Below are 22,849 nucleotides of genomic sequence, written 5' to 3' on the forward strand. Positions count from 1 at the left end.
TGCTCCTGCAGACCCTCCCTTAGGGTCTCTGTCTCTGTTCTTCGGTCAGAGATCAAAGAGCAATCCATCCTTGGGACACAGTCCCCAGGACTGAGTCAGCTCAGGCACAAGAAGCTGGGACTTGATCCAAGATTCCTCTTCTGAGCTTCATTCCACAGGCTAGAAACCTCTCCTAGTCCCATGCACAATGCCACAAAACCCTGGAAAATGGCCACTCCCCGGGTGACCTCCCTGAAGGGTGGCTGATTTCATAAGTTAGTATGGCAAGGAGAAGACTGTGCAGGCAGATGCTGCTGGCTTCCTTAAAGACATGCAGAGAGTGCTCGTTTCTTCTCATGTCTAGATCCAGGCCTGTGGAGGCAGGCTCTTGTTGCTGCTTTTTGGGGCTTGGTTCCTTCTGCTAAAGGATGGAGCACTGTGGTGACAGCTGGGGACTGGCAGTCAGGACCTCTAGGTTCTTCTTTGAATGATTGCTCGTGTCGATTCCAATTAGATGTGTGCGAGCCGTGTGCACAGTCATTAGAAAGGTGTTTGTTTTTTCTTTTCCCCCCTAGTCGCACCAGTCGGGTCGGCTGTGGAGCCTCCTGGTGTGGCACCTTCATGGCGCTCAATATGACTCTGCCTACACAGTGCCACCTCAGTTCCTTCTTATTGAGCAGGGGGTTGGACTAGATGACCTCCTGAGGTCCCTTCCAACCCTGATATTCTATGATATGATTCTACCACCTGTGACAGTTGTTGGAACTGTGGCTTCTTGCTCAGCAAGTTCTCCACGTTTCCCTAGCTCTTGTTTTTCTTGTATCTTTTATTTAGCTTATTGTAGTAGCAGTTGGGATGGGAGGTTTACCCTCCATCCTGATTGGTTTCTCTTGGGAGAGCTTTCATCCCAAGTCCCAGGGGTTCAAGTCCTGCTCCAAGCCCATGTCAACGGGCAACCCTCACAACACTTGTCTCAAGTGCCTGGGGGAGGCTCACCAAGCCAATAGGTATGGGATTCGCAAGGGTTTTGCCCTAGAACCAAAGAGGAGCAAGACTTTCACCTTAAGCAGCTCCTTATGGTGAAGACCTACTTAGACCTTAACTTCCTTCCGTGTGGCAGGATCTGGCAGAGAGTTCTTCGGTGTGTAGCGCCGTGGTGGAAGTGGCACAGTGGACGGACTCTGGCAGAGACCTGCAGCACCGCTGCTCCCTGGTGCTGAAACCGGCAGGATCAACCCGGCACCGCTCCCACTCCCTGGCGCAGAAGCAGCACCCAAAGCAAAGAAAGAGCAGCTCTCCGTCCCACAGACCCACCCCTCTGGAGCTAGCCAATGGGGCACGTCCTCGAGAGGAGCACCCAGCGCCAAAGCCTGCAGAGACGGTACCATTGACTTTGGCCCTGCAAGGGGGATTGTCGAGTCTGGTGCTGTTGGACTCCCCAGCCCTCATCATTGAGGAGGTACAGCTACCATCCACTCGGGACACCTTTCTGGCCACAAGGGGCCTCATCACCATGACAGCGCCAAGGTTGCCTAGGATTCACATCAAGCCTCTGGTACCACGGCACCATCTCAAGGCAAAGAAGCAATGAACAGTGGTGCCGACAGCCAGGTCAAACTCACGGCGCCACTCCAGGTCATGCCAGCGCTCTCAATGCTGATCCTTTGCGGAGCAGGTCCTGGACACGGCACCAATCCGGCGCCGCTCGATGACCCTGTGTAGCTCCAGGTCACGCACTGCTCCCCAGCCTCGCAGCACCGGTTGCCAGCTCAGCTCCGCTCAGCACCACCCTGGCCCTCGTGATCCTGGTCCTCAAACTTGGAGGCAGGGTCTAGGTACTCGGAGCAGGACCGGCACTGGTCAGGCTATGGACGCTCTGAGGTGGGGCCAGGGCCATGGCCTGCACAGTGGCAGGGACCAGCGCAGTGGCCGTTCTGGACCCCATGGGCATATCACCAGCCCAGGGCACCCAGTCTAAAGGCTCCCAATCGGCCACCTCTGAACCGAGGGGGCCGTAGGCCTCAGCCAGTCAGCCCACCCCTAGGGGTGCTGGGGAGACACAGTGCCCCCACCTCCTCTCAGAATCAGCTCCAACTCCGGTTCCTGAGCCGGGGGTGACCAGCAAAGCAGATAGTCAGGCTCCTGATGAGCAGGAAGGATGAGAGGGCCTGGTTTCCCCCAATGGCCTCTTTGTCCTCCTCGGACAAAGCCATTGCAGGCACTTCTGTCTCTGGACTGCCTCCTCTAGATAGCCGTGCCCACCAGGACCTCCTGCGTAGAGCAGCGTGCAACATGGGTCTGCACACCGAGGAGGTGGTGGAGTTAGAGGACCCTGTGGTTGACATTCTGGCCCCAGAAGGTCCTTTGAGGGTGGCTCTGCCCCTCATCAAGACCATACAGACCAATTCCAAGACTGTCAGCCTCCATCCCTCCCATAGCCAAGGGTGCTGAGAGGAAGTACTTCGTGCCCTCAAAGGGGTACGAATATCTCTTTTGCGCACCCACAGCCCAGTTCATTGGTGGCTGCGACTGTAAATGAGAGAGAGGCAGGGGCAGCAGGTGCCGGAGGCCAAGCGCCTAGACTCGTTTGGCCGTAAAGTGTACTCCATGGGGGGATGTCCGCTCAGGATTGCCAGCCAGCTCGCAATTCTGAGCTGCTGTAACTTCAACTCCTGGAACTTGATGCTCAAGGAGCTTGTGCCATCTGAGTCCAGGGAGGAGTTTGGGGGTATAGTAGAGGAAGGCAGGGTGGTGGCACAGGCCTCTTTACAGGCCTCACTGGACACTGCAGACTCAGCAGTGCACACCTTGTCCTCGGGTATTGCCATGAGGTGCACCTCTTGGTTGCAAGCCTCGGGCCTTCCACCGAGGGGCAGGCCTGTTCGCGTAGCAGACTGCCTCTCGGCTGCACAGCCTAAAGGACTCAAGGGTGACTATGAAATCCTTGGGTATGCACACCCCAGCAACCCAACAGAAACCCTTCCAGGCCCAGCCCCAGCAGCAGCAGCCCTCCTACCCTCCTCAGCTGAGGGAGGGCTTCTACAGACTGAGGGGCAGGAACAGCAGAAGGAAGCCTTCCAATCCCCCTTCCAAACAAGGCCAGGACCCAACCAAACCATCATCGGGTTCCAAGCAGGCCTGTTGAAGAGACGCCCGAGGACAACGCACCAGACTCCTCCCTGGATCCTTCCCCGCCCTTTTTGAATAGTTTGTCCTACCTCTACCATGCCTGGTCCCAAATAACCTCAGACTGCTGGGTACGTAAAGGTGCGCCTTGCTGTTATCTCGGCCTTCCACCTGAGTGTGTCGGATCACTCCGTCTTTGCCAACCCTATGGTTGGTTGCTTCCTCAAAGATTTGCACCGCCTGCATGCTCAGATTCGGCAGCCTGTCCCTGCGTGGACCTTAACCTGGTCCTTTCATGGCTCATGTGGGGGGCCCATTCGAACCATTGGTGACTTGCTCCCTCCTGTATCTGTCTTGGAAGGCAGCTTTCCTGGTGGCCATTACATCTGTGAGAGGGTGTCTGAGCTAAAGGCCCTCACCTCAGAACTGCCTTACACAGCTTTCCACAAGGCTAAGGTGCAACTCAGGCTACACCCGGCCTTTCTCCCCAACGTGATGTCTCACTTCCACACCAGCCAGGACATTTTCCTTTTACCCTTATGCCAGTACCCAACAGCAATGGCTACGCTCCCTTGATGTTCAGTGAGCACTAGCTTTCTACATTAAGCGCACTAAGACCTTCAGAAAATCGACCCAGCTATTCATGGCGGACCAGATGAAAGGCTTCCCGGTCTAATCTCAAAGAATATCCTCCTGGATCATGTCCTGCATCCGCATGTGCTAAGAACTGGCCAAAGTGCCAACCCCAGCTCTCATGGCACACTCCACTAGGGCCCAGGCCTCATCGGCCGTGTTCCTGGCCCAGGTTCCAATCCAAGAAATCCGCAGGGCAGCAACTTGGTCCTCGGTACATACCTTCACCTCTCGCTAGGCCATCACTCAGCTCACCAGGGACGACGCGGCTTTTGCCGCAATCAGCGTTTCCTTAACACCTGGGTGAGGCTTGGGAATCAATACGAGCAATCATTCAAAGAAAAAACGGTTACTTGCCTCTCCTAACGATTGTTCTTCGAGATGCGTTGCTCACATCCACTGCTCATCCCCGCCCATCTTCCCCTCTGTCGGAGCAGCCGGCAAGGAGGGACTGAGGAGGCGCGGGGTTGGCAGGGTCACATATTGAGTGCCTTGAAGGCACCACGCCAGGGGGCTCCACAGCTGACCCGACAGGTGCTGCCAGGGGACAAACTTTCCGACGTGTGTGCGCCCCGCATGCACAGTCCTAATTGGAATGGATGTGAGCAACACCTCTCCAGGAACAACAGTTACAAGAAACAAGTAACTCTGTGTGTGTGTGTGTTTTTGTTTCTGGCTCTGCCTGATTTGCTGTGTGACTATGGGGCAAATTACTTTGGTCAAACTTTCAAAAGTGCCCACTAATTTGGGGCACATGAGGATATGTGGTTGTGTGTGGTGTGTTTAAATCCCAGAGGTTCTGAGTGTCATGGCTCAGGGCTATCGCCCATGTAGTCCCCCCTCTAGAATCCCAGCCAAGCGGTCCACCCTCTTTCTCCCCTGGCTGTCACCTCTGGGGCGGAGGGGCTCTCCCATTGCTGTAGTTAGTGCATCTCTCCAATGGAAGGCTTCTGTGTCCAGCTGTGTGCACTGGGAGTTAGGTCTGCTCTGAGGGGTGGATTTTTCACACCTGGAGCGATGTTTGAGTTGACCTAACTCTGCAGTGTAGACCTGGCCCTTCTCTCTGGCTGCTGTGCTCTCACCCTGCCGTGGCTCTGCTTTCAGAGAAGGAGAAGAATCCACAGTACTGGAGGAATCAGGCTCAGCAGACACTGAAAATTGCCCTGAAGCTGCAGCAGCTCAACACCAATGTGGCCAAGAACATCATCTTATTTCTTGGAGATGGTGAGTGCTTTCATCCGCTGCCTAAGCAGCGCACATGGGGCGGGAGTGGCCTGTGTCAACCCTAGTGTCTCAGGAAGAGGGGTTGGGTCAGTTCTGGAAATTGTGGGTGGGTGGGGAGTGTGTGTGTGGGGGGGGGGGGCAGGCAGTGATCTTGCCATCAAACTTTCTTGGAATTTCCTGTAATTCCCCTGGTTGGTGATTCATAAATCTCAGTGGATTCTGCCAGAGTCCTCCACTTGGGAACTCCACTGGTTGGGACTGCGCTGGCCCACAATGGGAGTTAAACACCTCGGAGGGTTTGGGCCTCTCTCCCCAACATTACCCACTGTGGCTAACTCTGGCTCCCTAGTGGTAACCGTGTCGGTGGCATGGAGGAGGAGCAGTAGTGTGTCCTCTACCGGGCTGGAGTAAGGAGGCTGGAGATGGCAGCTCCCCCTCCTGCCTCACCTGGCCTAGGGAAGGACCACTGAGCTGTGTGTCATAGACCCTAGACGCGCACCGTGTGGCTCAGTCGCAGGGGCCTGTGCTTGCAGCCCAGCTGTGAGTGGCTGTGGAGTGCGGCACAGCGATAACTGTGCTGATGTTGCACTTGCTGTGACATCACACGATCAAATATTCGCCGCCAGTGGGAGGCATTATGTCATCAGAGTAAGCTCCCATTGGCTGACCTGACCCCCTTCCTGCCAGCTTTAGAGAGCTGCGTTTCCCAAATATCCCCTTTCCCAGGCATCACATGGACGCTTTTCCCTGCCCCTCCCCGCTGGAGTTCAGTGACCCAGGCTGTGTCCGAGTTGGTCCTGCTTTGAGCAGGGGGTTGGACTAGATGACCTCCTGAGGTCTCTTCCAACCCTGATCTATGATTCTATGAGTCACGATGCAGGCTGAAGGTGGAGAGGAGAGGTTGATCCCAGAGATGCTGGGAACCACTAGGTCCACCAACAGCAGGGCTGGGATGCCAAGTTTATCTAACCTTTCAAGTAGCTGCTGTGTGGTTAGACAGCCCGGGAAAGCCTGGTTCAGAAGGACCCAGTGCCAGCATGCCATGTCCCAGGGACAGCTGATTCCATTTAGACCCATGCTTGGGACATTCTTCTGGGGTCTTGGTGTAAAACATATGGGGTTGTTGGTAATCCTGGGCTGTGCTCTGATTCCTGGGACTCTTGGGATTAGGTCTCTCTCACTCCTCACCCCCACGCGCCCCTCCCCACTGTGAGCTGCAGACATCTGTTCCGAGAGGCTCTAGTTATCAAGCAGCAATTTTTCACCACTTCACCCAACCTCAAACAAGAGGATAAGCAAACGAAGCAAAGACCCTTGGAGCAGGGGCAGATGCTCAACAAAGCCAGCTTCTGAAAGCCAGGAATGCTTTGCAGGCTGGCGTTGGGGGTAGAGGGAGAGAACAGAAGGAGTGAAAGCAACACAGGGGGATGATTCTCTGAATAAACCCTTTGAAGGTTCACCGGTCGCTCTTGCTGATCTTGCACCATGAGTAGCATCTGGTCACATATCCATCCTGAGCACCTCTCAGAACATGTGCTCTGGAGCCTGACTCCTGGGGTAGGACTTCTAAAACATGGGCCGTTTGTGCTGTGTGCACAAGTGCTATTGGTCCGGCACACACCTGGTCAAGTGCCCCTCGGCACATCTGTCCTGATGAGCCGGTTTTTAAAGCTCTCCGGGTTCTCTGCCCTCATCCCCTAGGTTGGGTATGTTGCTTGTCTGAGCTTTTTGACTGGCTTAAGTTGGTGCGAGGGATCATTGAACTTCAAGACTGTGTCCTAGCCTTTCACAAACATTGCACGCACACCAGTAATTGCCGTGCAAATGGTTGTGTGGTTGGAAACTGGTAACGTGTATTCTGCCAGAAATGAAGCAAAATAATATACTTTTTAATGGAAAACCTGACTTTTCTGTTTTGAGAAAAAATGTAGAGAGAGAAACAAAGTGGTTATTTGAAAAATTTTTTTTTTAAAAGGCCATTTTTAATCTCTGACATTTTGACAATTTAATGCCCCTACTCAGCATAAATAGCCTTTTTCTAATAAACAAAACAAGAAAGAAAAATCAAAATGTCACGTCTGTTCCATAATTGCACAGTCAAGGGGAAAATTTTCAAAAGCACCTAAGTCCCATTTTCAGAAGTGATCTTGGGCTCTTAGAAATGTGGACTATTGACTTTGTGAGACTTAGCCTTCCATGTTAAGTAGACGCTTTTGAAAATGTTACCATAAGTCACTATAGTGTGCTAGGTCCCAGGCCTTCACTGGCTCCATCTCTGAGCATCATGGAAGTTAGTGGGCATCCGTGGTGCAACTTGCAGATTCAGAGCTTATAGTTATTAAAGAAATACCAGGTATAAAAATGTCCCTGAGCTACCAAAAGAATGAAGGTGAATGCAGGAACAGAGTGTATATTACAAGAGCACCCATTGCAGATAATAGATGGGGAGGGCAAACAGACACAAAAGGGTCTGTCTACACAGCCTGCCCCTGAGCCTGGGTCAACAGGCTTGTGCTTGTGCTACTGGATTAGAAATAGCTGTGTAGACATTGTGGCTTGGGTGGAGCTCATGCTCTGACGTCGAAGGAGGGGGTAGATCTACACAGCTATTTTTATCGCCATAGCACAAGCCCTAGTCTGTGGTGTGGTCTTGGAGGCTCTCTACTCCGCAGTGCCAAGGTTCCAGAACAGGTCAACAGCAGAGCCAGGAATAGAATCCCGTGTGCCTGATTCCTAATCCAGTGCCTTGTCCCCTAGACCAGGAATAGGGCCCCTTGCCTACCAGAACAGTTAGATGAGAGCAGCTCCCTTGCTCTCCTTAGTCCTATCTGACTGGTTCTCTGAGAAGATCTCCCAATGTGGAGATTTCCAGGGACTGCTTTAAGCTGAGATGGCCACTGGAGAAAACTGGTGCCCATCTTCTGTGCTTCCTCACATTGAGGGAAGGGCCTTATGTCAATTTTTGTCTGAACCCACTCAGAAAGAGAGGAAGCACCTAATTCCCCAAAGTCTTTGATGAACTGGAATCCTATATTGGCAAGGGTGAAGTGGTTTGCATAGACTGCTTTTACTGTGTATAACAGCCGTGGTTTGGGACGATGGTCCTTAGCCCTGGACTTCTCTTAGGGGAATAGAAATGGGATGCAGAGCAAAATAAACAATGTGCAATGTTCTATTTTAATTCAGCAGTTAAAGGGTTAATTGTGTCATGAGCATGGTTTAATTATACTGTCACCTCATGTTTTCCTCTTGGGGCCAGGGGAGCCAAGCTCAGACAAAAAAGAGGAATAATTGTTGCAACTAATGTTTTAGTCTGTACCTGATCTGGAGACAGCTGTGTGGAGAAGCCTCTGGTGAGTGGGTTGGACCGGCTTTTCTGATCCCCCTGCAATGCCTTGCAATAGCTTTTAAGGAAGTCAGAGTCAGTGCTTTGTGATTCTTCAGCATTGGACACAGGTCACTGCTCCATGTGATTCATTCTTGCTTTGTCCAACTGTCTGCTGCAGGCATGGGAGTCTCCACCGTCACAGCAGCTCGTATCCTCAAGGGGCAGCTGCAGAACATGAAGGGGGAAGACTCGCTGCTGGAAATGGATAAATTTCCTTATGTGGCTTTGTCCAAGGTGAGCCCAGTTACTTTTGCCTGCCTGGCTATTCCTGGGGCATGGTTTGGGGTGGGAGCAGGAGCTACAAAGTGGCGGGGGTGAGGCAAAGCCTGTGGCTGAGAATCTACAGGAATCTGTCCTGCTCTGGATTTCATGGCTGGGGCATTTAGACATGTCTGTGTTGGGGGCACTGTGAAGCTGCTCAGCTTGTGGGGGAAGGGTAGAGAAAAAACTGGATCACAGTCATTCAAAGGACTGTACCTCTTCTGTGCTCAGTCTTGCAACGTCCAAGTCGGTTAGGCCTGGCAATGCCGAGTGCAACAATGCCTGAAGGCCTTTAAAAAGCTGGCCTGTGCCCAAGGAGGTACAATCCCAGCTCCACTACTGCAGGGGGGAGGGGCAGCAAGGATTGTGTTTTGTCCCTGTCTCTTGCACCTTCAACTTGTTGTTGTGTTTCTTCTGGGGTATGGGGGAAGGTTTTCCTCCAGCACCTGCTCCCCACCCCTCTCCTCTCACCCCACACCTTGCCTAGTATCGGAGCCCCATCTTCTCTGGGCTTCAGCTGCATTTCCCTGGTTGCTCAGTGAAAGCAGCTCAGTTTGTTTCAGCCTGGTTGCAGAAATAGGTGACTGTGGATAAAGCATCTGCCACAGCCATGGAACTGTCACTTTTCTCCAGGGAGCTGGTTGCTTTGGGTCACCTGCAGGGCATTCGCCACCAGTCCTTCCCTCCCACTCAAAATTACTTCTCTTAGGGGCTAGGGACCCCTCTGTCCTTGGCTTTTGCCAACTTCCCCATGGGAGGAGAAGCTGGGAGACTAACATATCTTTGTGGGCCTGTTGACGAGACTGCCCCTTTGTTGACACCCCAGGCAGAATCAATTTCAGTGACCTCAGTGCCACCTCTCCAGCAGGTATTGACAAGTGCTGTAAATCAAACCAGCAGCAAATAAGCCACTGGCAAAGGCAAAGATTTGTGCCAGCTGACTGACACATACACGCCCAGGGCAGCTCCTCTCGGCCAGGAAGGTGTCTCTTTAAGAAATTCAGTTTCCATTTGTTTGGGTTAATTCAAGTGATTGCAATGGCATAGGGATTAATGCCAGAATATATACAGGTGTCTTGGCCTCTCAGAGACCAGGAAAAGATTTATGGCAGAGAATACAGAGGTGCTGGGCCAACTTTGATGCCTTTTGGAAGTTTGACATTTGAAAGGGCTCTGGGTCAAGGCCAATTTTTAAAGGTTAGACTGTGGGAAAGCAGACTCCTGAAAAACCCTCTGCATTTTCACTCTGGTCACAAGATAGACTTCTAAAACTGATCCTGAGGCTGCCAGGTGTGTGCATATGCGTATGAATGTATAGTGGGGTCAGCATAGCTAGGGTTGCATTCAGATTTGCACATACCCACATATCTCTGATTTAAAATAACTGAGAATTTTAAAGCTGCCTCCAGGATTGGGGTGTTCAGTTTGCATTAATTATGTCATGGATGGGACCTCGAGCATCCAAATCCCTTAGGCTGATTTGAAAATCAGTCTGAATACAAAGAGTTTATTTCCCTGATTCCTTATAATTGAACTGCTCTCCACCAAGCAAAGCCAAGAGAGCTGCTCAACCCATTGCCTGCTTCCATTCTCTGAGCTGATGGAGCAGGGGGCTGGGGTGGTCAGTGGTCGCACAGAGCTTACAGAGTTTACAAGAGATCTGCTTTATTCTAAGTTTGGTTCCAACCATCTGTGCATAACATGAACTTCATGGCACTCCACCCAGGCTGTCTGGGAAGCTCAGCCCTTGAAGGCACAGTCCCTAATATCACAGGGACCAGTGTCTCTTTTGCAGAGTGGCAGCTCTTAGGGTAAAACACTGCATAGATGAGCTGCTCTTAAAAACAAACTTAAAAATGCCATTTCATTTCTCCCAAACTGCTTTTCCCTGGACATGGGTCCCTGGCATTTGGGTTGGAAAAAGGATCTTGGCACCAGCATTTGCAGGGCTGTGCTCTTCACCCAGCCCATCTGCTGGCATGCAGCTGGCCATGGGTGGATGGTCTGGCACTGAGACACCTGCTGTTGCCTCCCTGCTCTGAACTGAATCCCTGATTCAATCCATGTTTGTGTCAATAATGCATCTCACCGCAGTGGAGTGCAGGGTGAGGCTAGCCAGCTACTTGCCACAAGGCGGGGGGGGGGGGGGTGAGGGATGCCCCACTTTGGAGGAAAAACTTTATTTTTTGCAAGGTGTGGGGATTTTTATTTATTTTTTTTTTTATTGAATAGGATCAAATATGTGTTGCCTAGTGTCCCTGTCTGGTGCCAGGTTAAAAATGTTCTGGACTGAGTTAAAATATGCATGGAGCTGAAAGGCAGGGATTGTGGGCAGCTGGGTGATGGCACGAGGTATAGGGGTCCTGCTCTGCCAGCTCCCTTTTCTGCTGTGGGAGTCGAGCCTGAAGGCACAGGCACACCCCTTGAGGCAATCTCTCCCTTGCTACTCACCGTTGGGCCCTTCCTGGTGAGGGGGAAGGCTGTCAGTGGGTGGAAGGCAAGGGGGTCATATCAGTGCTAGTAGGTGAAAGGGTTGAGAACATGGGCATCTCCCAAAGTTGCCCTGGTGCTGCAGAGGTTGGCAGTTGGAGCGATTTCCTGGCATCACTGGTGGGCCCCATCCCACCAAGGGCAATGGGAGTCTTGGTGCCAACTTGGTAGGGTTGGCTGGGGCCCACAGGGAGGCTGGGGTGCCTGGCTAGTCAGGGTTTGTCTGAAGTAACAGTTAAATGCCCCGAAGTTGGCTGTGGGTGAGGGTGGGGAGTGAGAACTGGGGGACAATCACAAGGCAGAGAGCAGGAGAGCTGCCCGGCCTTGTTGGGAATGGGAGCATCTCTCTGGAATGGGAGGTTCAGGGCAGTCTCCTTGCAACCCTTGAGTTGCCATGGGGCAGAATCCAGACCTGGCATGAGTGGCAGCATCTCTGGGCCCAGGCCAGCTGTGTGGCCTGTAATTGTGCAAGTTATATACACGGTGCATGGAGCAAAGTGGTGAATCTTGCACCAATTTGTTCACAAAACCAGTGTAATTTACATGCTGAGAGGACGGATGGGAGGGCATCCAAGAAATGCAGCACCCAGGAGAATGCTAGACAGAGCAACCCACTCCTTTCCTTATCTCAGCCCCTCCTCTTGTTAGCAGTATCCACGCCAAGGCACAGGAGAGATTCCACTCCTTTTTCACACCCACTGAATGCCGGCTGCATGGAGTGTCTCTTTCCCACACCCGTCCCGAGTGCCTTACCTCACAGAGACCTCACTGTGGAATCTGGGCTTGAAGCCTGCCCTGAAGGCAGCTAGTGTTGTGATCTGTTCTTTGCCTGGAGACTGGAATCCAGCTCCTAGCATAGAACACACCAGCCTCCCCAAGCCTGTATGTGTTCATTGCCTTTCTCCTAACTCACCCCAGCTCCTTTCCCCATAGGCCATCAGCAGACCAGTCCCTGGTACGTACAGTTGGGAGGCTTGGGGCTCTGTTTCCTCCATGCCTGTTCTGGGGAGGAAAGGCAAGTGGCCAAAGCCTTGTGACGGGGGCTGCTGACGCTGGTCTTGCTCATTCAACCCTGCCGTTCATCCTTGCAGACCTACAACACCAACGCCCAGGTGCCAGACAGTGCAGGCACAGCTACTGCTTATCTCTGTGGGGTGAAGGCCAACGAGGGGACGGTGGGCGTGAGCGCAGCCGTGACCCGCGCTCAGTGCAATACCACAGCGGGCAACGAGGTCACATCGGTTCTCAAGTGGGCGAAGGGAGCAGGTGAGCAAGTGGGCAGGCTGTAAGATGTCATGTGTGATACAGACCAGCTCTCTGGGCCCAGTGGCCAGAGGGGAGGGTGGGCAGGACGGGGGCATGGCCAGGTCAAGTTTATTCATTTCATCGATTTCTTTGTTTCTGGCATTCCTGTCCCTTAGAGCAGGACTTCCCAGATGTGCCCCTCTTCCAAAGAAGGGTTGGGGGGAAAAACATCCCTGACCGCAGAAACTGCCATGCCAAGGACGCCTGAACCAAAGCAATGTGAAGTTTCATCCTAAACTAATGGCCAATGCCCCCTTCCATGTATCCGTTGAAAAGAAATACCTGGGACATTCCCCAGTGAGATCCCCCATCTCCTGTCTGTTCTGGACATATCCTACAGTGCCCCCTCTAGGGCTGTGGCTAGAAAACATGTCCCTCCAACGTGAGGTGAGCCAGGGGAAAACGATTGGCAGAGGGTGAACTGCATGATAGCATCCCAGAATGCTTTGTGCGGTGGTCTCTCCTTTGCAGGTGTCAATAGAGCACGAACAACCGGGAGTCCGGTGGCACCTTAAAGACTAACAGATTTAATTTGGGCATAAGCTTTCGTGGGTAAATGCAGCATGGTTACACTCCGAGATGGGGATCAGGCCCTTTATATCTCTAACCATCAAACCGCATGTCATGCTCCCCACTCACTTATCCCACTGTTAACCCCTTTTCTCCTGCTGCAGGCAAGTCTGTGGGCATCGTCACCACCACACGGGTAAACCACGCCACTCCCAGTGCTGCCTATGCCCACTCTGCTAACAGGGACTGGTATTCGGATAACGAGATGCCCCCGGAGGCCATCCAGCAGGGTTGCAAAGATATCGCCCAGCAGCTCTTTGACAACATCCCAGACATCGAGGTATAGTGTGGAGAAAAGCAGAGCCGGAGGATGAATAGTAGTATATTCCTGGGGTTGGGGAGGAATGACTTGGGGGGCTGGGTATAATATGGTGAGGGCTGGTATCAGTGGGAGCTGGCATTGATTAGATCATGAAATTGTAACACACGTAAAATGTGTTCTGCAACCCTAGTTGGTGGCTGGGCCCCATGGAAGGAAAGAACCTGCTGCTGCTTCCAGTTAATGGAGTTTCTCCTTTAGCACAAGAGGTAGAAGTATGTTCTGAAGGGCTGGAGGTTGTGGGTTCATACCCAGGGGGGCTGTTTCAAAACTCAATTATTGGGGGATGGATTAGGAAGGGTTGGATGGTCAGTTGGGATCAACACCCAGAAATGTGGATACTTCTGCTAGGCTTGAGATGGCCTAGGAACAGTGTTTGTCATGAAAGACAGCATGGTGAAGTATGGAGGGTGCCATCCTGGCAGGTAGCAAACTTTGGCTCTGCTCCCTGCTCTGCCATTGCCTTGCTGAACTGGGTCGAGGGCTATCCATGAGGGTGATGCAGGGTATAGCCCTTTATAGTGATGGAAAAGGACTGTTGCTGTTCTGTACCTGGACTTTTCCCAGCTGGATTTGTAGATTACTGTTGTCCGTAGGTAGGTAAACTATTGCAACTGAAAAACATTCCTCTGTATACGTACAGCGCGGCTTGCGTTTATTTTGGACCTTGGAGAGTTCACTTCAATCTTGTTGTCACTCAAGTCGTGTCAGCATTGTGTGCTTTGGAGCTGTGCAATGTCAGAGCAAATCCGTGGTGGGGGGAACCAATCGGTTGTCCGTTCTAGAAGTAGGAGTTCTGGAACTTCCCTGACCCTTCGCAAAACAAATGTTTTGCTTTCTGCCCATGATTCCTGGGGAAGAGCAGAGCCTATGAAAACATGGGATAAATGTGTAGCCCGGTCAGATTGGTGGGAAGAAAAGATGGTGGTACGCTAAGCTCTGCCCATGTGAATCTTCCAAATGAGACACTGCTTGCAGTAGATTGTGCACATGTCTGTTTGCCAATATATGGGAATGGGTGACAGGGGATGGATCACTTGATTCCCTTTTCTGTTCATTCCCTCTGGGGCGTCTGGCATTGGCCACTGTCAGACAGGATACTGGGCTAGATGGACCTTTGGTCTGACCAAGTATGGCCATTCTTATGTTAAGTTCTTATGCTGGATGACCTTGAGGAAGACCATTCCGCTTTCTGTGCCTCAGTTTCCCCACCTTTAAAACGAGGATAATGGCCATTTCCTACTGTGGCAAAACACTTTGAGATCTCTGCATGGAAAGCGCTGTATGTGACTGGGCTACAATGCATTGATAGCTCTTGCCCCAGGTCAGCCCCTTCAGTCCCAACTCCACCTGCGAAGGAGAGGCTCTGCAAAAATAATAAGAAACACTGAAATTATTTGCAGTTCCTTGATCCTCCATGGCTGGATTTGGACGAAGGTTTAGGCTGTCTTTTACCTTCTCCAAACAAGCATTCCTGGCCCTAATGGCGTCTAAGGGCTGATCTACACTGCAGCACAGTGCAGAATATGGGAGATTGGGGGGGGGAGAATTGTAGAGCAGACTAAAGTGTCGTGCTTTTAACTGGCCCATGTAGACCCTGCTGGTGTGAACTGAAAGGTACCTAATGTGTGTTTGATGTAGTCCCGTGTCAAACAGCTGCCAGATAGACTAGCCATAAGAGACCAGGCAGATTTCAGTGGCTTTCATAAAGCAGGCTGAAGAAGACCCTGACTGCAAAGGGATGTATTCCAATCTGGGCAGAACTCCCTTGCCACATTACCTTCCTCTGAGGGTGATTAGTTATTTGTATTGTGGTAGCACCTAGACGCAGGATTCCAGTGCAACAGAATATAAACTGGTCCCTGACAATCCAAGTTAATATCTACATCTTGCTCTGTCTTTGGTGTCCTCCCTGTGGGGGTTGTTTGGAGTGGGGGGGCAGGGCTGGGGTGAGGAAATTAGGTGGTACTTTTCCCATGTTGCTCCCAAGCTGCCTCAAAACGCTGTGAGCTGTACACTTATTAGCCAAATGAGCTTGTATCTCACCCTTGGCCGCACTGCAGTGTGCCATGATGGCTTAGGAAACAGGAGGGGAGCAAAGGGAAGCCTGACTAGGCCCCGCACAGTGATCCAAGGAACACTGACAATTAAAGGCTTTCAGATTAATAACCCGGGATCAACTGGCTTATCTGGGCTCTGAGAAAACTGCCCGCTTTGCGGACACTGCTCTGCATCCTGGCGGAGCTCACCCATCAGAGTTCTCCTGTCCCACCCTAAGCTGTGTGCTGGCTCTGCTCCACCCAACGTGCCTTCCTCTGGCAGCAATATTGCTAGCCAGGTGGCATCCGGTGGGGCTGACTCTTGGCCCGGGGTGCCAGGCAGTTAGTGTGGCAAAAGGGGGGATCCAGCAGCCACCTAGCCGAGGCAAATATTGAAAGCTGGGCTCAATCAGGCACTGTGGCAAGTGAAAGGAGTTGGCTGAGAGCTCAGCTCGACATGGTGCTGGGCAGCCTCCATCCCCAATGAGCTTGGAGTGTCAGGATCAGGCCCTAGTGAAGTAGTCCTGGAGCATCAGCAGAACAAGGACGTCCTTCCCAGAGCTTCCAGCTTTGCTTCCGTGGGGATAAATAGCTGGTGCCTGCTGCTTCCCAGTAAGCATTTGGGATCCACCAGCTTGTCCTGAGCTAATGGCTCCTTCCCTGATGGCAAAGGCGTGAAGTGATTGTGTGAGGCTTTGGCAATGAAAATGGCAGGGACTGAGTGGGAAGAAAGGGAATGTTCTTGGGGATCTGCCAGCAGTTGGCTGGCCTGGACAGCCACCTTTGTGACTCTTAATAAAGCAAATGTTAATGCTTGTGCCTGGAGAGCTGGTGTGGGCTAGCTGGGTCCCCTCCTGAAAGCCTAAGAGGGGGTGGTGGGCTATTCAGGGGGCTGCAAGGCCACCTTTGCATTCCCCCCCCCCCCGCCCCAAAGGAACATTGGAACCTAGGCCTGTGGGAGTATCCCACATGAGAAGGGCTGTTTCTTGGCAGGGTTCATAATTTGGATGTGTCCAGAGATATGGGCCTAAATCTCTGTGAGCTTGAGTGCTGGTGTAGGGTATTTCAAAATAAAGGGTGTCTGGGCCAGGGGTCTGTAACCATAAGGGCCATCAAAGCAACTTAGAAACTTCATTACAACCTCTGATCTTGGGCATTCTCATCTGTGAGGATCACAAAGGCACTGGCTTTTCAGCAAGATGGCCACCTCTGCCACTGGGCTCAGCAAAATGGCTGCCTTTTTGTTTCAACTCTGATGTGGTAGGGGAACAAGGAGGAAACCACAGCCTCCAGCTGGTGCCAATGTAGGGGCCTACGTGACACTTATGCCTTTTGGAGGATTCACTCTCTCAGTCCCATTGCTTGAACATCTCAGTGAGGAGACTGGCTGGCTGGATTTGGCTGCTCTGAGGCTTCTGGGGACATTTGCTGGTGCTTCCAAATCAAGGCTTTGTGTCTCAGGTTCTGAGCACTGACAGTCCCCTTTGTTGCTCTTGGGTACAGGGAGATGAGAAGATCTGGGCCTTTCCATAGTGATCTAGGCCTCTGTCATCTCCAGACTGGATTATTATGTACTAGGAACTCTCTCTCTCTTCACATTGGTCTGACAAAGCCGTGGTCTGTTGACCTTCAGGGGTCATGGGATCCATCTGTTCCCTCAAGCACTTTCACTGGGACCAGAATTTGGCCCTAAATGCAAAGACCTGTTCATGCAGAAGTAGGAGTGTCAATGACAGCCTCTTCTGACAGTGGTGTGCTTCTCCTGCAGTAGAAATAGTCCCCCAGCGCATATGAGGTGTAAAGGTATGCATCAGGACTGCTTATTGAGGAGCACCTGTCTGTAGGAAATTACAGAACAGGTTTTTGACAGAGTAGACAGGCTTTGACAGAAGTTACAGTGGAACTAGATGACCTTCAAATCCAGCTAATCATTCATCTGCATTCCAGGTTCAAGGCGGGAGAAACCACAATAAATATTGTGGAAAGCTGCTGTCAGCGTGCTCTTGTTTACAAACCCGCCTCTCACTATGGCACTGGTCCAGAGCAAAGAGCGGCCCCTGCTCAATCACTTTCACCACTTCTACAGTGCCTGGGCCTTTGTGGGAAGTGTCCCATCCTAACAGTGGCCTGGCTGACTGAGCAAGGGAGACCTGAGTTACTGTGGCACGTTTGAATAAAGCAGGGCCCATCTTTCTGTTCTGTTGTGTACAGCACCTAGCAAGTGGGGTCCTGCTCCATGGCTGGGCTATTACACAAATAATTACTAATGGGCATGTCTAGGTACTGCAGGAGCGTGGCTCAGAGTCCCTTTTCCAGGTGCCATGGGAAGCTTAGCTGTGTCTGTTGGAGACTCTTCATGTGAGCAGAGCTTTGAGAACCACCTTGTGCCATGAGAACTGCTCAGATACACTCCTGGTATCCAGCATGCTCCTCTACTATGGGCAGTGGGTGGTCCTCAGTGCTGGCTGCTCTGGATGTTTCTCTGAATCCTTTTGGTTGCTTTTCTGAGTCTGCTGCTTCCAGAGATCTGAACACTTAAGGGAAAAAACCATTTACCAAACTGTGGGGTGTGGTGTGTTTTTTTTTTTTTTTTTTTTTGAACCCAAAGCCTGTCTTCTACTTTGGGTTTACCTGTGTTACTCCAGATATTTTCATCCAGGTTAACCTTTATTGTAGATGAAGAGAGCAATAAAAATCGGGAACATGCCACAATAAAGTCTCCATGAGGAAACGCAGGGCCAATCTCGGCTGGGCCAGCCTGCACTGAATGAGACCTACATGGCCAGATTCTCCATTGCTCTCAGTAAAGAAGGGAGTTCTCTGTGGTTTTCATTGGGAGCAGAGTAACTTTGAAAATCTGGCACTTCATTTAGGTACCTAAATGGGAACTGGGCTCTTCTGCAAATCTGGCCCAAAGTGGCTGCCAGGCTTTTCAGGCAGCAGAGGCCTCAGACGTAATAGTTACGTAGCTAAATCCATCTGTGGTGGAGATTTGATTTCAGGCCAGAGGTTCAGGCTGGATTTAATTTTATCCCGAATGGTGGCCTCATTGTTACTAGGCATAAGAACTCTGCTCCACAGAGGAAAAACACATGTTAGAAGCAGAAAACGAGCCCCCTGGAATGTGTAGTCTGATTTCCAGTAACATATGGACCCTGTGGATTTTGTTTTGTGCTCCCATTGGCATTAGAGTGGAATGAAAACCTTGGCAGTTTGATCTGTCCCAGATTTTGTGGTCTGGGATTGAATGAATTCGCTTTCTTCTTTGGAAGAAACCACTTTACTGACCGCTTGTGAAAGGCTATAATTCTCGGCCGTGAGAAGGCGGAAAGAAATGTGAGTAATAAGCTGTCTCCCAGGGTGACTTTCAGATCGCAGTTGGCACTAGAAGTAAAGGGCCATGCTCTGGTGCCCACTGATTTCCTGATGCCACAGAAATCTCTCTGCCACCACAGGGGTCTAGCCCACAGATGGGGCCACTCAATATGCTTTTTGCCAACGAGGCCACGAAGTCATGAAGTGTCTTGCGGCCATGGAAAGAAAGGACATGAAAATTACAAGGGAAGCAACAAGTCGGCTGGGTGGAGCAGGTACCTGCCATGGAGGTAGTCTCGTTAATGTAGCCCTCGCAGAAAATAAAATGAAAATCAGTCATAGAATCGTAGAATACAAGGGTTGGAAGGGACCTCAGGAGGTCATCTAGACCAACCCCCTGCTCAAAGCAGGACCAAGCCCCATTTTTTGCCCCAGATCCCTAAATGGCCTCCTCAAGGATTGAACTTGCAACCCTGGGTTTAGCAGGCCAATGCTCAAACCACTGAGGGATCCCTCCCCCCTTTTAGTGTCTACGCCCTGCCAGCACCAGGCTGGGGAATCCCGCAGAAATGTTCTCTGGTGCCTCTCCTGTAAATGAATATCCCTCTTTGTGTCAAAATAACCACAAAGCAAACGGCCAAGCCTGTTAGTGGTTTAACGGGCACGTGGTTTGTTGCTTTAAGTCGGCCCTGGGTGGGAAACATGACGGTGGGAGGGCGGGTGGCTGGTGGCAGGCGGGCAGCAAGCTTGTTTCCCTTAATGCTTTTGTTTTGGCAGCTTCACAGGGTCACCTCCTGAGAAGGGAAATCTGTGCCTCCGCTAAAAATAAGAAAGCAAAAAAAAATATTTCAAAGCAAATGCCTAGAGACGGCTCGGGGCAATGCGGGACTCAGGGTCTGAGGCACCAGCCAGGCTCGCTCAGACCTAGGGCTCTGCTCTGGGCCCATAGGATCATGGAATCTCGGGGTTGGAAGGGACCTCAGGAGGTTCTAGTCCAACCCCCTGCTCAAAGCAGGACCAATACCCAACTAAATCATCCCAGCCAGGGCTTTGTCAAGCCTGACCTTGAAAACCTCTAAGGAAGGAGATTCCACCACCTCCCTAGGTAACCCATTCCAGTGTTTCACCACTCTCCTGGTGAAAAAGTTTTTCCTAATATCCAACCTAAACCTCCCCCACTGCAACTTGAGACTATTACTCCTTGTTCTGTCATCTGCTACCACTGAGAACAGTCTAGGTCCATCCTCTTTGGAACCCCCTTTCAGGTAGTTGAAAGCAGCTATCAAATCCCCCCCTTATTCTTCTCTTCCGCAGACTAAACAATCCCAGGTCCCTCAGCCTCTCCTCATATGTCATGTGTTCCAGCCCCCTGATCATTTCCGTTGCCCAAAACTGGACACAATACTCCAGATGAGGCCTCACCAGTGCCAAATAGAGGGGAATAATTTCCTCGATCTGCCAGCAATGCTTCTACTAATGCAGCCCAATATGCCATTAGCCTTCTTGGCAACAAGGGCACACTGCTGGCTCATATCCAGCTTCTCGTCCACTGTAACCCCTAGGTCCTTTTCTGCAGACCTGCCAATTAGCCGCTCAGTCCCAAGTCTATGGCAGTGCATGGGATTTTTTCCATCCTAAGGGCAGGACTCTGCACTTGTCTTTGTTGAACCTCATCAGATTTTTTTTGGCCCAATCCTGCAATTTGTCTAGGTCACTCTGGACACTATCCCTACCTTCAGTTTAGTGTCATCTGCAAACTTGTTGAGAGTGCAGTCCATCCCTCATCCAGATCATTAATGAAGATGTTGAACAAAACTGGTCCTACGACCAACCTCTGGGGCACTCCGCTTGATACTGGCTGCCAACTATACAGTGAGCCCTTGATCACTACCTGTTGAGCCCAACAATCTAGCCAGCTTTCTATCCACCTTATTTATTCATCCAATCCATACTTCTTGAACTTGCTGGCAAGAATACTGTGGGAGACCATATCAAAAGTTTTGCTAAAGGTATATCACATCCACCACTTTCCCCATATCCACAAAGCCAGCTATCTCATCATAGAAGGCATGGTCAGGCATGCCCTTGGTGAATCCATGTTGACTGTTCCTGATCACCTTCCTCTCCTCCAAGTGCCTCAAAATGGATTCCTTGAGGCTCCATGATTTTTATTCCAAGGACTGAAGTGAGGCTGACTGATTTTATAGTTCCTCAGATTCTCTTTCTTCCCTTTTTTAGAGATGGGCACTATATTTGCCTTTTTCCAATTGTCTGGCACCTCCCCCGATTGCCATGAGTTTTCAAAGATAATGGCCAAGGGCTCTGCAATCGCATCAACCAACTCCCTCAGCACCCTTGGATGCATCTGATCTGGACCCCTGGACTTGTGCATGTCCAGCTTTTCTAAATAGTCCTTAACCTGTTTTCACCACTGAGGGCTGCTAATCTCCTTCCCATGCTGTTGCCCAGTGCAGCAGTCTGGGAGCTGACCTTGACTGTGAAGACCAAGGCAAAAAAAGCATTGAGTACTTCAGCTTTTTCCACATCATCTGTCACTAGGTTGCCTCCCCCATCGACGAAGGGTCCCACACTTTCCCTGACCACTTTCTTGTTGCTAACATACCTGTAGAAGCCCTTCTTGTTACCCTTCACATCCCTGGAAGGGTTGGCCCCATCTCCAACATCAACACAAGGGGCTGATTCTGCTCTCACACCAGTGTGAATCCATTGATTTAATGGAAACATGCCTGATACTCACCAGGAGTGAGGGGAGACTCGGGCCCTTTGTCTCTGTGTAGATGCTGTTGGCATCTGTTGAGTGCAGGGGGAGGACACCATGCTGTGAGTCTGTCTGCGCTGCATGTGGGAGGGGTGACTGCAGCGTGTGTGGACGCGCAGGCTAGGTCGGGTAACAGCAGTAGAACTCCAGAGTACAAGTGGGAGCCGTTTGAGATGTACCAAGTCACCCCATGCTGCCCTCTGGGCTCTTGCGACTTCACTGGTATCGTTACTTGAGCTGGCATTGATCTAGCTGGTACCACCCAGCCAGTGCAGTGGGGCTGGCTCCTGCAGCAGGGCTCCCTGCAGGGGTCCTGCCTGGCTGTACCCCACTTCCAGAGACTTATGTCCTTTCTGCTCTGCTTGCAGGACTTGCTCAGCGCCAGCTACGGTTGCCAACTGTCTAATACAAACCAAAACACCCTTGCCCTACCCCTTCTCCAAGGCCTAGCCCCGCTCACTCCATCCCCTCTCCCTCACCCTCACTTACTGTCACCAGTGCAGGAGGGGGTGTGGGCTCTAGCCTAGGGGGTGGGGCCAAGGGGTTTGAAGTGTGGGAGGAGGCTCCAGGCTGAGCCTGGGCACAGAGGTCCAGGAGGGGGGATTGGGGTGCTACTCTGGGAGGGAGTTTTGGGTGCTGGAGGGGGCTCGGAGCTGGCGCAGGGGGTTGGGGTGCAGGCTCCAGCCAGGAGGTGCTTACTACAAGTGGCTCCCGGTCGGCAGCATAGTGGGGCTAAGGCAGGCTCCCTGCCTGCCCTGGCCTCGCGTCGCTCCCGGAAGAGGCTGGCATGTCCCTGTGGTGCCTGGGAGGGTGGTGGGGCAGGAGGCTCGGCATACGACCTGCACCTGCAAGTGCTGCCCCTGCAGCTCCTATTGGCTGTAGTTCCCAGCCAATGGGAGCTGCAGAGGCAGTGCGCAGAGCTTGTTGCTCCCTCCCCCAGGGGACTGGATGACCACCTGAGGTCCCTTCTAAACCTGATATTCTATGATTGACTCCCACCCCCCATTCCCAGAACCAGGAGGCAATTCACAGTTCAGTCTCTGGGTCTCACACTCAATTCAGAACCAAATCCAGCCTGTCTCCTCCGCACAGTGAAGGGCCACGAGCCAGGGCTGGGGTTTGGCCTCTGATTCAGAGGTACCCTTGTTTGCTTTACAAATCTGGCCCTTAAAGACTTGCCCAAGGCCCCCAGTCTGGCAGCAGGCCTGCGGCAGACTGAGGGTGGAACCCAGCTGAGCTGGCCCAGGGCTCTGCTCTCACCCAGTGTCTTTAACAGACTCCACTCAGTTTTGCTTTCAGCTGCATCTGTGCATCCTGGGTAGGGCACTTCTTCCCCCCCGGACCGGGTGCTACAGAATGTCTCCCCCTTGTCAGGAGGACACCAGGATCTGTGTCCAAGCCAGTGAATTATTTTCCCACCC

The 22,849-nt window shown here is 51.8% G+C and overlaps 1 protein-coding gene across 2 annotated transcripts in view; it reads left to right on the forward strand.

Annotated features, from left to right (window-relative positions):
- ALPL (alkaline phosphatase, biomineralization associated) overlaps positions 1 to 22,849 on the forward strand; it is an 85,791-nt gene that overhangs the window by 41,202 nt on the left and 21,740 nt on the right. The window contains exons 3-6 of one of the 2 annotated variants that reach the window (XM_084651471.1): positions 4,843 to 4,962; positions 8,469 to 8,584; positions 12,193 to 12,367; positions 13,081 to 13,256. In XM_084651471.1, coding sequence (XP_084507597.1) covers positions 4,843 to 4,962; positions 8,469 to 8,584; positions 12,193 to 12,367; positions 13,081 to 13,256 — 587 coding nt within the window. The remainder of the gene's footprint in view (positions 1 to 4,842; positions 4,963 to 8,468; positions 8,585 to 12,192; positions 12,368 to 13,080; positions 13,257 to 22,849) is intronic. The other variant, XM_084651472.1, reaches the window with a different exon arrangement.

The sequence above is a fragment of the Lepidochelys olivacea genome (assembly GCF_965140295.1).
Source record: "Lepidochelys olivacea isolate rLepOli2 genome assembly, chromosome: 18".
Classification (NCBI taxonomy): Eukaryota; Metazoa; Chordata; order Testudines; family Cheloniidae; genus Lepidochelys; species Lepidochelys olivacea.